The following is a 14,006-nucleotide window of genomic DNA, read 5'->3' as shown; positions in this document are numbered from 1 at the left end:
AATCTATGTGCTTTTGCTTAGGAGGCAGGTTGTTAGGATATATGTAATAGCTGTTTAGTCAGATTTTATACACACACATACACAAACACAGCTTTGCAAATAAAAAATATACAATTGGTGAATGAACTCAACCACTTTATAGAGTCAAGGTGGGTGAGGTAATATCTTTTATTGGACCAAAGTCTGTTGGTGAGAGAGACAAGCTTTCGAGCCACATAGAGCTCTTCTTCAGGTCTGAGCTCTGTGTGGCTTGAAAATTTGTCTCTCTCACCAACAGAAGTTGATTCAATAAAAGATATTACCTCACCCACCTTGTCTCTCTCGCCTTGTTGTACCCATGGGACCAACATGGCTACAACGTTACCTCTTTATGGCAGATTTGTGATCTGATCTTTGAGGAGAAGCCCTTGTTATATGGCAATCTGTTGCAGTCTTTTCATTTTTTATTTTGTGTTATTCTGTCTTTGTTACAATTTGTTTTCTAAGTTAAAATGTGATAAAATTTGTCTACAAAGTAATTTGAAATGAGGCACATTTGTTCACCCCTTGTTAACACGGAAATGTAGGAATATATTCTCAGTGCACAGGGAGTTACAATAACAGCATCTCTCTCACACATATTATGGATCAAGCAGCATAAATTCTTGTCCATCAACATGGGACTCTAACATGAAATTGTTTGTGATAGCCACTGTATGAATGCAAAATCTGAAAACTGCTGTATGTCTCCCACCCTCTTATGTAATATTAGTATGACTTTATGATTTTAAAACCACTAAGCCATGTTCAAACCCCAACAAGGATTTTCAAATGATTTATAAATGAGTAGACTTACTGCTGTAATCCACAGGCAGGCAGCTCTTTTACCCCATTATATAACGCTCTGAAGACCCAGCTGATTTACAGATAAAAATGTAAAGATCTTAGTATTGGGGTGGTGCAGGAATTCAAATAATGCACTTCAGGCCATCAATGCCAAATCCATTTTCATCTGGTTCATGAATTCTAAAAAGAGTAACAAGTTTGCTGCATTTGTTCATTTCAGTTGTAATCTGAATCAAATGCAGTAGCTGTAAGCATGACACGTTTGTTGCTTCCGTAATACAGTGATGAGTTGGAGTTAATCCACACTTTCATTGTTTCCCCCCAAGCACAGCAGAAAACATATGTGCATATTGTGTGTGAAACAAAATGTGTTATTGTTACACTTCTGTTCCTTTAGTTGTCTGTTTAAGCTAGATCTAGTAGATGCTTTCTAGTGTTGATCACAGAGGATAGATTGCAAGATAATGGTCTTTACTGAATTTCTGTTATATTATGAATCTTGCTTTTTTTTTTTTTTTTTTTGAGGATCTCAGTGGAGGACTGACTTTCCTATCCATTTGCCAGGGGTTGGAAACAGCTACTGTGTGTCCACATTCCATCTCAACACTTCTCTGAAGCTACTATTTTGTTCTGCAGAATTTCAGGTTTCATTGTTTTTAAATCTCTAAGTTTTATGATTGTGAAGGAAGTCTCAAAAATATGAACTGATCATAACTGATGCAGAAATGAATCTGTAGAGAGCCTAGAACAATACTTCTAAGAAATGTGAATTGTCCCACTCAGCTCAATGAGGTGTTAACTCAGATGCCTAGTGATGACAACTAACAATGTTGATATTTTTAAGATTTCATCATAGCTCTGCACAATTTCCTCTCAGTGCTGTTTCTTTTGCTGCCTCAAATGAGTGGTATTTGGGGGATACCACTATTTATTTTTCCCCCCAGTCAAGAAGGATCCAAGACCAAGGAGCCTTGGAGAGCCAATGGGCATATTCAAATCCCCCTAAAGAGGGGCCCAGCTCAAGGAACCCGGTGGAGTTAAGCAGCAGCATTGACAGACCAGCCAGCCTAACTTCAATACCTGGAAAGATACTGGAACAAATGATTAAATAATCAATTTGTAAGCACCTAGAGGACAATAAGATGATAAGTAATAACCAACATGGATTTGTCAAGAACAAATCATGCCAAACCAATCTAATTCCTTCTTTGACAAGGTTACTGGCTTGGTGGATAGGGGGGAAGCTGTAGACATTATATATCTTGATTTTAATAAGGCTTTTGACACAGTCCTACATGACATTCTCATAGGCAAACTAGGGAATTGTGGTCTAGATGAAATTATTATAAGGTGCAAAATTGGTTGAAAAACAGTATTCAGAGTAGTTATCAATGGTTTGCTGTCAAACTAGGAGGATGTATCTAGTGGAGTGCCACAGGGATCTGTCCTCGGTCCAGTACTAGTTAACATTTTCATTAATGACTTGGATAATGCAGTGAAGAGTATGCTTATAAAATTTGTGATTTATTCCAAGCTAGAGGTGGGTAGGTTGCAAACACTCCAGCGGACAGAATTAGAATTCAGAATGACCTTGATAAATTGGAGAATTGGTCTGAGATCAACATGTTGAAATTTAATAAAGACAAGTACAAAGTTCTACACTTATAAAGGAAAAATCAAATGCACAAATACAAAACGGGGAATGACTGGCTGGGCAGTAGTACTTCAGAAAATGATTTGGGGGTTATAGTGGATCACAAATGACATATGAGCCAACAATGTGATGTAGTTGCAAAAAAGGCTAATATTCTGGGTGTATTAACATAAGTGTTGTTTCTAAGACACAGGAAGTAATTGTTCTGTTCTACTTGGCACTGGTAAGGTCTCAGCTGGATTAGTGTGTCCAGTTTAAGAGAGATATGGACAAACTGAAGAGAATATAGAGGAGAGCAACAAAATTGATAAAAGATTTAGAAAACCTGACGTGAGGAAATATTTTTTAAAAAACTGGGTATGGGTGAGTCTCATCTTACGCGCATTTAATATGCGCAAATTCAGCTTTGTGCGGTCGGCAAAAACAAAAACAACCCCCCCCAAGAAGAGAAAAATAACAATTTGAATATTGTACCTGTAGTGCATGCAATTCCGCCCGCCATTACACTCAATGTAATTTTGACTATACGCGATTTTCGCTTTACGCGCTGACAGCGGAACGTAACCCCAGCGTAAGATGAGACTCACCTATCTGTTTAGTCTTTAGGAAAAAAGGGCTGAGGGGGGACCAGATAACATTGTTCAAATTTTCTGAGGGCTGTGTAACAGAGTGGCTTGCCTGATGGGCTGAAAAGCCTGGGGCTAACCAAACCTGATTACAGAATGAGCCTCATCTGAGGGGAATCAGGCAATTCCCCATAAAGAACACAAGGTGACTGCGGTAAATGGAGAGAGCCAGGTATAAGTGTTAGCAAAGCGTAGCTGGGAGAAAGAACTGGAGCGAGAGCCAGATAGGTAGAGCAGGAAGGAAAGAAAGCTCTCCAGGTAAGAAGGCCTAGGAGAGATTGAAAAGCTCTCTAGGCCAGGAGAGACTCTGACTAAAGCAGGAATGAGACAGAGAGATCTAGAGGGGAACTTAAGCTACATAGGAAGTGGCCTAGGGAAAGCTGCAGCACAGGGAAAGGAGCAGACCTAGTTTTTCAGTACTGGGCTGGAACCTAGAATAGAGGGTGGGACCCCTACTTGCCCCAAGCCTGTCACAAGAGTTATGGAGCCCAGTAGGGGGGCTGCAGGCTAAGCCCTGAAGACAGTGTGAGGAATAGTCCCAGTGAGGGCATAAGGACTTTGGTTGTGTTAAAGATGTTTGGGGATTTTTTGTGTGGACAATGGTGACCCTGGAGGGGTGGACTTAAGAGGGTGACCCAGCTGGACGGCTGAGTCAGTGAAAGAAAAATCACCACAGGGCTGGAGCAACCATTGGCCGGGGAGTGCTAGAGAAGAGAGCTTCTATCCCAAGCCTGGCCACCAGGGGGCAATCAGCAGTGAGTGAACTCATTTACAGACATATAAAGAGGGCCACAAGTACTCCTCGTTGTTTTTGCTGATACAGACTAACACGGCTACCACCCTGAAACCTGTCATAAAGAGGATGGTGATCAGTTGTTCTACATGTCCACGGAAGATAGAACAAGAAGTAACTGGCTTAAATTACATCAAGGGAGACTTAAGTTAGCTATTAGCTATTCTTACAGTTACAAAGCTTTTTCTATGTACTGGAATAGGTTACCAAGGGAGGTAGTGAAATCCCTGTCATTGGACATTTTTAAAAGAACAGACTAGACAAATGTTTTTCAGGGATAGTCTAAGTATTCTTGGTCCTGCCTCAGCACAGAGGGCTGGACTAGATGAGCTCTTGAGGTCCCTTCCAGTCCTACATTTTATATGATTATATCTTGAATGTCTGCACAATGTACTGTGAGTGGCATTTCAGATGGGCGGAGCTCTGTGTGTGGCCAGAGATTAGAAGAGTACCACCAAAACTTCCCCCCACCCCATCTGTCCCCTGCCACCCTCTGGGCTCCAGCAACCTGCTTTGGCTGAGAAAGTTTGCAGGTTCATTTTGAACACATCAGCACCCCACGTTGCTCAGTTACAGGGGTTGCTGCACAGTGATGTGAGGCACTTCCTGATCTCGGCGTCTGAATGTTGCCTAAGTATTTCCCAGCGCAGGGCCCACTCCTACAAGGTGGGGTGTACCCTCAACTCTGATTGAACGCCAGGGGAATTGAATGTGCTCAGCAACTTTCAGGACTGGGCCCACATGGAGTAAGAAACTGAACTTGGTGTCTCACAGAGCAGTGTCTACTCTAACTACAAAGCCAGCAGGGTGATGCAGTTCCTTCAGCTATTGAAGCATGCTCTGCAAAAATGTTCTACAATGGCCATCTGGCACACACAAAAATCAGTTTAATACAATAGTTCTGTTTCTTTGTATCAAGAGTATTTAACCAGCAAATCTCAAACTGTCTGTGACCCAACAGTAGTCTACAGAGTGCTTGCTGGGGGCAAATGGAGAGTTGTTTTAGGATTTTATTTAATCACTAATGGGCATGGAGATTGGCTGCACAATTGTGAATGGGAGGGGAGATGACCTCTATGAGACAATCTGTTAACATGTGGCCCACACTATGAAAAAGTTTGGGGAGCCATGAGCTGAACAAATTAAACAGCAACATGTCAAAAAAAAAAGCTTAGTAACATAGGACACTTTAAGACAGAAGGAGTCCAGGAAACCCTGCAACCTTTCCCGTGGCTATATGCTAGGTCTCAAAATGTAATTGTAAACAAGGAATCATCATCAAGTGGGTGCATTCCTAGAGGGGTCCTGCAGGGAGCTGTTCTTGGCCCTATGCTATTTAACATTTTTTATCAGTGACCTAGGAGAAAACATAAAATCATGGATGATAGTTTGCAGATGACCAAAAAATTGGGGGAGTGGTAAATAATGAAGAGGACAGGACACTAGTACCGAGCTACCTTGATTGCTTGGTAAACTGGGTGCAAGCAAACAATGTGTTTTTTAATATGGCTAAATGTCAATGTGTATATCAAGGAACAAAGCATGTAGGCCATACTTACAGGATGGGAGACTATCCTGGGAAGCTGGGACTCTGAAAAATATTTGGGGTTGGTAGCAGATAATCAGCTGAACATTAGCTCCCAATGCGATGCTGTGGCCAAAAGGGCTAATGCAATCCTGGGATGCATAAACAGGGTATTCTCACATAGAGGTAGAGAGGTTATTTTACCTCTTTATTTGGCACTAGAGCAACTGCTGTTGGAATACTGTTTGCAGTTCTGGTGTCATCAAAAAAGGATGTTGATAAATTTGAGAGGGTTCAGAGAAGAGCCATGTGTGATGCTGTACCCCATAATTCTTTATGGGAATATGACATATCTGGAATATGTTTGGTCTACTATATCTATTCATCCTATTTGTACGCATATATCATTTTGTACTTGAGGTTAAGAATATTGGCTGTATACTTGCTTGATTTCTAAGTAAGCTTTGTGAGGCATTTGGTCAGCTTCTTTAGGAAGGAATTCACCAGGTTAAGTACCCGATCAGGAAGAACTTGGGGAACAATGCATCTTGGAATGCTCCAATCCACATAAGAAGTCTTCCTGGAGACATACAAGATACCATGTGGACAATGGCTTCTGCCTGTAAAGACTGTGAGTCATGCATGAACATGTGACTTGCCCAGGTGACTCCAGAACTCCATCTTGGAGCTGGACTTTGCATAGGAGTGAGGAGGGGGTCTCCACCCACAAGAGAAAGCCTATTTAAACCCCTGGGAGACCCCTCCATTTTGTCTTAAGCTAGCTAAAGAGAGAGCCTCTCCACCCCCCAGGATACTTGGAAGAAACTGGAACAAAGGGCAGTGACTGCAAGAGGTGTGAGTGATTGCTGGACCCAGGGTAAAAGGAGATTAGTCTGTAAAAGGGAGCATTCTGGAACTGGTGAGGATCTTATCTGTATTCAGTTTGATTAGACATAGATTTGTGCATTTTATTTTATTTTGCTTGGTGACTTACTTTGTTCTGTCTGTTACTACTTGGAACCACTTAAATCCTACTGTCTGTATTTAATAAAATAACTTTTTACTTATTAATTAACTCAGAGTATGTATTAATACCTGGGGGAGCAAACAACTGTGCATATCTCTCTATCAGTGTTATAGAGGGCAAACAATTTATGAGTAAAACTAATTTATTTGGGTTTAGACCCCATTGGGAGTTGGGCATCTGAGGGTTAAAGACGGGAACACTTCTGTTAGCTGCTTTCAGGTAAACCTGCAGCTTTGGGGCAAGTAATTCAGACCCTGGTTCTTTGTTGGAACAGACGGGAGTGTCTGGCTCAGCAAGACAGGGTGCTGGGGTCCCGAGCTGGTAGGGAAAGCAGGGGTAGAAGTAGTCTTAGCACATCGGGTGGCAGCTCCCAGGGGGTTTCTGTGATCCAACCCGTCACACTATGAATATGGTTAAAGGATTAGAAAACCTGCCTTTATAATGAAAGATTCAAAGACCTCAAAACATTTATCTTAACAAAGAAAAGGTTAAGAGGTGACTTGATCACAGTCTATAAGTACCTACATAGGGAACAACTATTTAATAGTGGTTTCTTCAATCTAGCAGAGAAACATCTAACAATATCCAATGGCTTGATGTAGAAACTAGACAAATTCAGACTGGAGCTAATTTTTAATATTGAGAGAAAAATTTACCAAGGGTTGTGGTGGATTCTCCATCACTGACAATTTTTAAATCAAGATTGAATGTTCTTTTATAAAATATGCTCTGGGAATTATTTCGGGGAAGTTCTATGGCCTGTGTTATCTACTAGGTCACGCTACATGATCACAGTGGCCTGGGAATCTATAAATCTCTTCTTTCATTTTCTCCACAGTTTTCATTTGTTCCACAGTCTTGCCTAACTTATTTTTCATAGTTACCACCCCCCCACCACCAAAATGCCTCAAACTCTTCTTTACCCTGAGTTCACACGCTTGTGTTCTCTTAGCTGGCGGTAGCTATCTTATATCTGACCATATCCCAAATAGCCTTGAACCATCTAGTCTCTGTTTACTTTACAATCTTGTACATATTAGCAAAATTCCTTCTTTATCCTTTATCTTTCCATAAACACAGACCAAATTTTTCCCTCAGTTCCTAAAGAGAAGAACCTAAAATCCCTGTAGTGTTTTATTCATCCTTGATACCCTCTCCATTTCTATAATGCTACTTGTATATTAGGTCTAGCAGTACTGAGCATTTTCCCTAATATAACTCTACTAATTCCACCTACTGCACAAGCTTAACTTCTTTTGCATTCATACAAGGCATTTATTTATCCTAGAATTTTCTTTTTACTAGAATGTGCCTAAACTGAGGGATGGAAGCTAAGTATACTCAGCGACTACTTCTGTCAAACAAGGTATTCTGGACTGTGTGTCAGAAGATTCCCCTCAAGAGCCCAGGAGCTTTATGCTTCTCATCTGTCACCAAACTGGCCCCACTTTCTCACATTGCTGTTAATGTGCTAGTTCCTCCTGTCTGAGCCCCTGACTGACCCATGTGCCTTGCTTCTGTCAGGCAGGTATCTAGCAGGGGGGAAATGGGATGCTATTGTATGCCTGAGACCTAATCCACTCTCAGCAGACAAATTGTTTCTGCTCCCCATAATAGCACCCAACAGTGGGAATTAACCACTGTTATATGGAATAAGCACTGAGTAGAGGTGTGGCCAGTGAATGTATAAAAGGGACAAAATCTTTCCCCTTTTTGCTTAGAAATTAGCACAGAAGTAGATAGTATCAGAGGACCTAATCCAAAATCCATTGCTGTCAAAAGGATCCTATTGGTGTCAGTGGGCTTTTGATCAGACCCAGAATGATCACTGAGGAGTTCAGACTGTTTGGGAGTTCGGTACTGAAGGAAGCAAGCTGTTAGGGGAATAAACTAAAATCTGTATAATAAAGTAAATAGCTTATTTATTTTCTAACTCTAAGAACACAATGGAGGTCAAGCTACTGTCCATTAAGAGAGTACAAACTTCAGTATAACTAATGGGGAAAACAGCCAGCAGCACATTAGTTAGGGTCAAGGACTACCTTGTTTACTGCAAAGTACAGAAGAATTACTTATAGAGACAACATAAAAGCACATTGTAGAGCAGGTTGAGTGACTTGCCTTCTGACAGACGGATGAGGTTGATTATCTCACAGTGGGGACTTTCCTTCCAGAGAGTATGTTACAGTAGTGAGTTAGCAAAATCTCATGATCTTCACCATTTGCTAAAGTTCCCCGAGAATAACTGATGAAATTGCAGTGCTGTCAGCTTCGAACTTGAACTGCAGATCCTGCTTTGAACCTTATGTGGGTCAAAATCCAAACACCACCTCACCTCAGTCCAGTTCTAGTGAGAGTTGACCATTTGTTCTGGTATCTGGGAAGATATTAGGTACCTCAGGATAGCATGGGTTGGCATTAAATTAAATAAACGAAATGAATGGAGATATCCTATCTCCTAGAACTGGAAGGGAAGGTCATCAAATCCAGCCCCCTGCCTTCATTAGCAGGACCAAGTACTGATTTTGCCCCAGATCCCTAAGTGGCCCTCTCAAGGATTAAACTTACAACCCTGGGTTTAGTAGGCCAATGCTCAAACCACTGAGCTATCCCTCCTTTAAAAACTTGTGCCTATAGCAAAAACCCCTCTCATCTAGGGTCTGATCTTGTCCATTTGAAGAAAATACCTGAGGAGGCCCCAGTCATTGAAAGGGGAACCAATGGGAGTCCATTAAAATATTTTGAGAGTATGGTCCTGTATTTCTAAAATGATTGGCTGTGAAAATGATGAGAGGCGTGAAAATATAATAATGTTAGCACTGCACTGTTATCACGCTCTTTCCTCTGCAGCTGACTTGCTTCTCTTTAAAATGAAAGAGATAAAATTCCTTCTGTATTACCCTAGCAGGTATTGAGGAAAGATATAACTCCAGAAGAGGTGAACTAAATAAATGTTGAAAGTAGCAGCTCTACTGGTGCAGGCAGAAGCTGTCCGCTTTATTTCTCTTGGCTTTTTTATTGATTTTATGGTGAATTTATTACTATTCTCAAAACAGGAGAGTCATTCTACATAAAACAGGAATACTGAAGGAAAGGAAAGAAACAGGAGTCTTTTGTTCAATACTGGAGGATGGGTTTGAGATCATTTTTAACCTTGTCATTTATTTATACAGTATTTTCCTTAAATAAATGTTTGACTTGAATTGAAGAAAGTCATACTAAGCAATGAAGTCATTCTTCTGCTCTACTCTGCTCTGGTTAGGCCTCAGCTGGAGTATTGTGTCCAGTTCTGGGCACCGCATTTCAAGAAAGATGTGGAGAAATTGGAAAGGCTCCAGAGAAGAGCAACAAGAATGATTAAAGGTCTAGAGAACATGACCTATGAAGGAAGGCTGAAAGAATTGGGTTTGTTTAGTTTGGAAAAGAGAAGACTGAGAGGGGACATGATAGCAGTTTTCAGGTATCTAAAAAGGTGTCATAAGGAGGAGGGAGAAAACTTGTTCACCTTAGCCTCTAAGGATAGAACAAGAAGCAATGGGCTTAAACTGCAGCAAGGGAGGTCTAGGTTGGACATTAGGAAAAAGTTCCTAACTGTCAGGGTGGTTAAAAACTGGAATAAATTGCCTAGGGAGGTCGTGGAATCTCCATCTCTGGAGATATTTAAGAGTAGGTTAGATAAATGTCTATCAGGGATGGTCTAGACAGTATTTGGTCCTGCCATGCGGGCAGGGGACTGGACTCGATGACCTCTTGAGGTCCCTTCCAGTCTTAGAATCTATGAATCTATGAATGTCCTCTCATGCATCACAGGCCTTGGCTACACTTGCAAGTTACAGCGCTGTAAAGCCTCCCCCAACGCTGTATTCACTCCCTGTCCACACTGGCAGGGCACTTACAGCGCTGTATCTCCCTGGGTACACCGCTGCAGGTACTCCACATTTCCGAGAGGAATAACAGCTGCAGCAGAGTGGCTACGACTCACGGGTGTGAGTGTAAACGCTTGCAGTGCTGTACTAATCACCTCTTCAAGTGGCCAATCCTCTCCATTGTTGTGACCGGCTGCAGGAATGCGGAAGTGCCGGTTTCAAAGCTCGTACCACAGAGAAAAGCAAACAGTTTGCAGCTTGCTTTGAGTGAATAAATGAATGAGCAGGGGGCCAGGAGTTCGGAACTTGCAAAATAGAGAGCTGACGTGCTCCAAAAAGCACTCTCTCTCCTGGCCTCTTTATGAAGCCGGTGGCCTAAGCCTGCTAAATCCATTCTCTTCAGAAAAAGAACCATGCTAGTTAGATCTGAGTCCTATATTCTGTCTGACAGGCATGGTTTCATTTCCTTGTATGTAAATTATCCAGGGTAGAGGCAGAAGAGTTTGCCTGGAAGAGATTTCAGAAAATTCTCTTGCTTTTTGTAGTATTGTATTTATTAATGTTATTATTTAATTTTGTGCTAGTGATTCTACCTGATGAAGACGTGCCCAGAATTTGCGTGCACATATCTTCTTGGCTTTTATTGCTAGAGCAGACGCTCTTATAATGCAGCCTGATTCTAGGGCTGCATACCTTTGAAGTGAAAGAGCGACATAAGTATTCAATAAATGAAGACTCTGCAAATACCAAACGGGTTTGCACTAAAATTTTGTTTGGTAGTTTTTTCATAAAATACTTTGCTATAGATTATTTTCCTTGACACACTATTGTCTCATTGGTCTGAAAATGAGACCTGCAAGCACTTTGATGAGACTTGACAGTGTCTCAAACGATTTATTTTCCGTAGGTATTTCTGTATCCTCTGCTAAGATAAATCTCATTTAATGATGAAATGCACCATACTAAAGTACAAAACATATCCTTATGCCATATAATAGAAAGGCATTCTCAGAGGATTATTTTTCCATCTTTTTTCCAATAATAGAATCACAACATTGTTAGATAATGTTCTGCTCCATTGCAACTCTAGGTCTTTGTCTCACTGATAACAATCAGTGCAGCACATGTGTGTAGATTGGGGGGGAAAAGTGGATACAGTACCTTTAAAAAAAAAGTCTGTTCCCTTCACTTTGATCAAATAAGAAGCTGATTGGGCTCCCTGTATGTCGAGTCAGGGCTATCCCACAGCTTTCATAGCATATAGTAGGACATATTACAATCTGAATTAAGCAACTTTAGTCATATTTTGCATGGCCCTTCCTATAGTCCTTTGACTTCAGTCAGAATTTTAACCAGTAAGATGAAATTTGCTTCAATTCACGAGGCACACACAAGCCCCTATGTACCAGTTAAGTCCTATGCAAGTTGCAAGTCACAAGTTAAGGGCTTGGGGGACTCACTTGGTGCATGTGACCTTGCATAGACCTTCTGAATTTTGCCAGTACTGATTAAATGTTAATTTGAATTGTTGATGAGTGAATCATAAAACTTAAAAATGATCTAGAGTAATAGACTTTAAGGTAGGAATTGTGTTTTCAAGAGAGATTATTTGGTTCCAAACAGAACTGTAAACTCACATGAATTAAAAATATGAAGTCCCGAAAATTTAAACCTGTAAGTCTGCAATCCCTGAATTTCACTTTGGGTTTCAGGTTCAAACAAAAATGAAACTCATTCAAAGCTGTAAGCCTAGCATGAATTCAGTGGCAGATCATAAATCAGCCCAGTTTCATTTAAAAACTGAATCTAGACATGCTCAGAAAAGATCACAAACCTTTTAATGACCCTGTGCTGAATTATGAGTTTGTAACAATCTAAAACCAGGTGAGTTTTGTGTGATTCCAGTTGTTGTGATGAACATTTTATACAGCTCCAATTCCCAAGGTTTTGACTGAACTAAGTGAAATGCTCTGTACAGGTTTCAAAAAGGGATATTTCAGAAAGAGTTTGAGGGATCCTAACTTCATTGTTGGGGAACCCAATATTCATTTATAATTTCATTACTCTATAGCAAGACAGCTGGGCATCTAGGTTCAAGGTCTCTAGTAATGCAGCTTTGTGAATATTGTAGTAAGTTACCACCCACCCATTCATCCCCCAGAGCATTACCGGCACATCCATTCTCTACAAACTCAAAAAACAAGGAAACCAAAGGTTGCTGGTGAACCAGTGCTTTCCAAACGGAAGGGAGGGTGGAGGGAGGAGGGGAAGGCTGCACAAGGCACTTAAAAAGCGGACTAACCCCAGATATAGATCATTTCAAATGAGCTGCAGTGTTTTCAAATATTGATTGGATTTATATCTGAAGATGGTTTTACAATCTGGTGATGCAGCATGTGGGGAGATCCAGACTTAAGAGTAACCTCTGCCTAGGCTCATGGGGGATCAGTCAAATTTCAGAGATGCAGAATGAGTTGAGGTCACATTTCATTGACCTTTGGAGTAACGGAGAACTGATTACACCCTCTTATCACCCCCATAATCAGCTTCCTGAAACAGTTTGGCAGTTTTGCATATTTTATTCTTATAGTTGCTGAAGAGGCAATTATAACACGGGAGGGGAAATTAAGGTGATAATGTCAGACCAAAATGAAAAAGCATGTGAGAGGTTTTGGAATGCACAAAAATGCGTTGCAATTCTGATCATGAAAACTTAGTCTGATTTGAGTTTCCTTTGGAAAATTTGGCTCAATGAATTAAGGTAATCTATATTTTCAGATAAGATATTTACAAAATAGCTTTATTTTTCACAGGTTGAAAGTTGAAAAAATGTTATGTAATTTGGCTTCTGCATAATGAAAATATGTTCAGTACAATAAACCTTCCTATTTTGTATAAATTAACTTTTAAGGAACTACTTATGAAAGAGTTGAAAACATTTGGATGCCCTAAGAACATATTTGCATCAAGCCACTAACAGTTTTAGTAACACACACTCCAGCTGTGCTTCATTATTGTCTTCTTGATTTCACTTACTTTACTAACATTTCTTCTCTCCACATTAATATCAATTGCAAAGGTTACAGTATGAATCCAGACCAACAACTCTCCAAAGCTCATGGTTAATAGCACTTTTCTTCTGTAATTTTTGCAGCATTTTTTTTTCTTTATCTTCATTTGGCTTGAATTATATCTTTGTGGCTGGGATCTAGAGAGACAGGGACTAATTCTCCAAGATCAGGATTGAAATTAGATCCCTCATGTCAGATAATCTGGTAGGCTTTTTAAAATTTCCTCTAGTTGGAAGAGACCTTTTTCATGAGTATTAAAACAAACACCGTTTGCTAATTTTGTATCAATTGATTATTTTTAAATGGATTTTAATTATAAAAATAGTGACATATACTTATCATGTGGATGATATTGATTAAAGGAGAAAATAAAATGGAACTGAATTATATGAGAGATCTTAACACTGTAAACACTGATAAGCATAGTGTTTGAGGACATTTGTTTTCCTCTAGCCCAGGAACAGTTGTGCTTTTTTAATGTACTTTTCTTTCATGTAATTTCCAAGCACATTTCTCCAGCCTGACATTTAATCATATCTGAACCAATCTTGGGGGGGAAAGTAGTTACTCTAATCTCCATTACAATATATCAACATGCTACTGAAATAGCAATACTGAA

The 14,006-nt window shown here is 40.3% G+C and overlaps 1 protein-coding gene across 1 annotated transcript in view; it reads right to left on the bottom strand.

Annotated features, from left to right (window-relative positions):
* DHX32 (DEAH-box helicase 32 (putative)) overlaps positions 1–14,006 on the bottom strand; it is a 50,556-nt gene that overhangs the window by 17,658 nt on the left and 18,892 nt on the right. The window contains 6 exon segments of the mRNA XM_065553626.1: positions 7,223–7,249; positions 10,692–10,823; positions 10,910–11,009; positions 13,353–13,472; positions 13,474–13,504; positions 13,506–13,573. Of these exon segments, the coding sequence (XP_065409698.1) occupies positions 7,223–7,249; positions 10,692–10,823; positions 10,910–11,009; positions 13,353–13,472; positions 13,474–13,504; positions 13,506–13,573 (478 nt within the window).

The sequence above is a fragment of the Chrysemys picta genome, chromosome 7, assembly GCF_011386835.1.
Source record: "Chrysemys picta bellii isolate R12L10 chromosome 7, ASM1138683v2, whole genome shotgun sequence".
Taxonomy (NCBI): Eukaryota; Metazoa; Chordata; order Testudines; family Emydidae; genus Chrysemys; species Chrysemys picta.
Note: the sequence above shows the minus strand (reverse complement) of the source record. Positions and strands in the feature narration are given on the sequence as shown.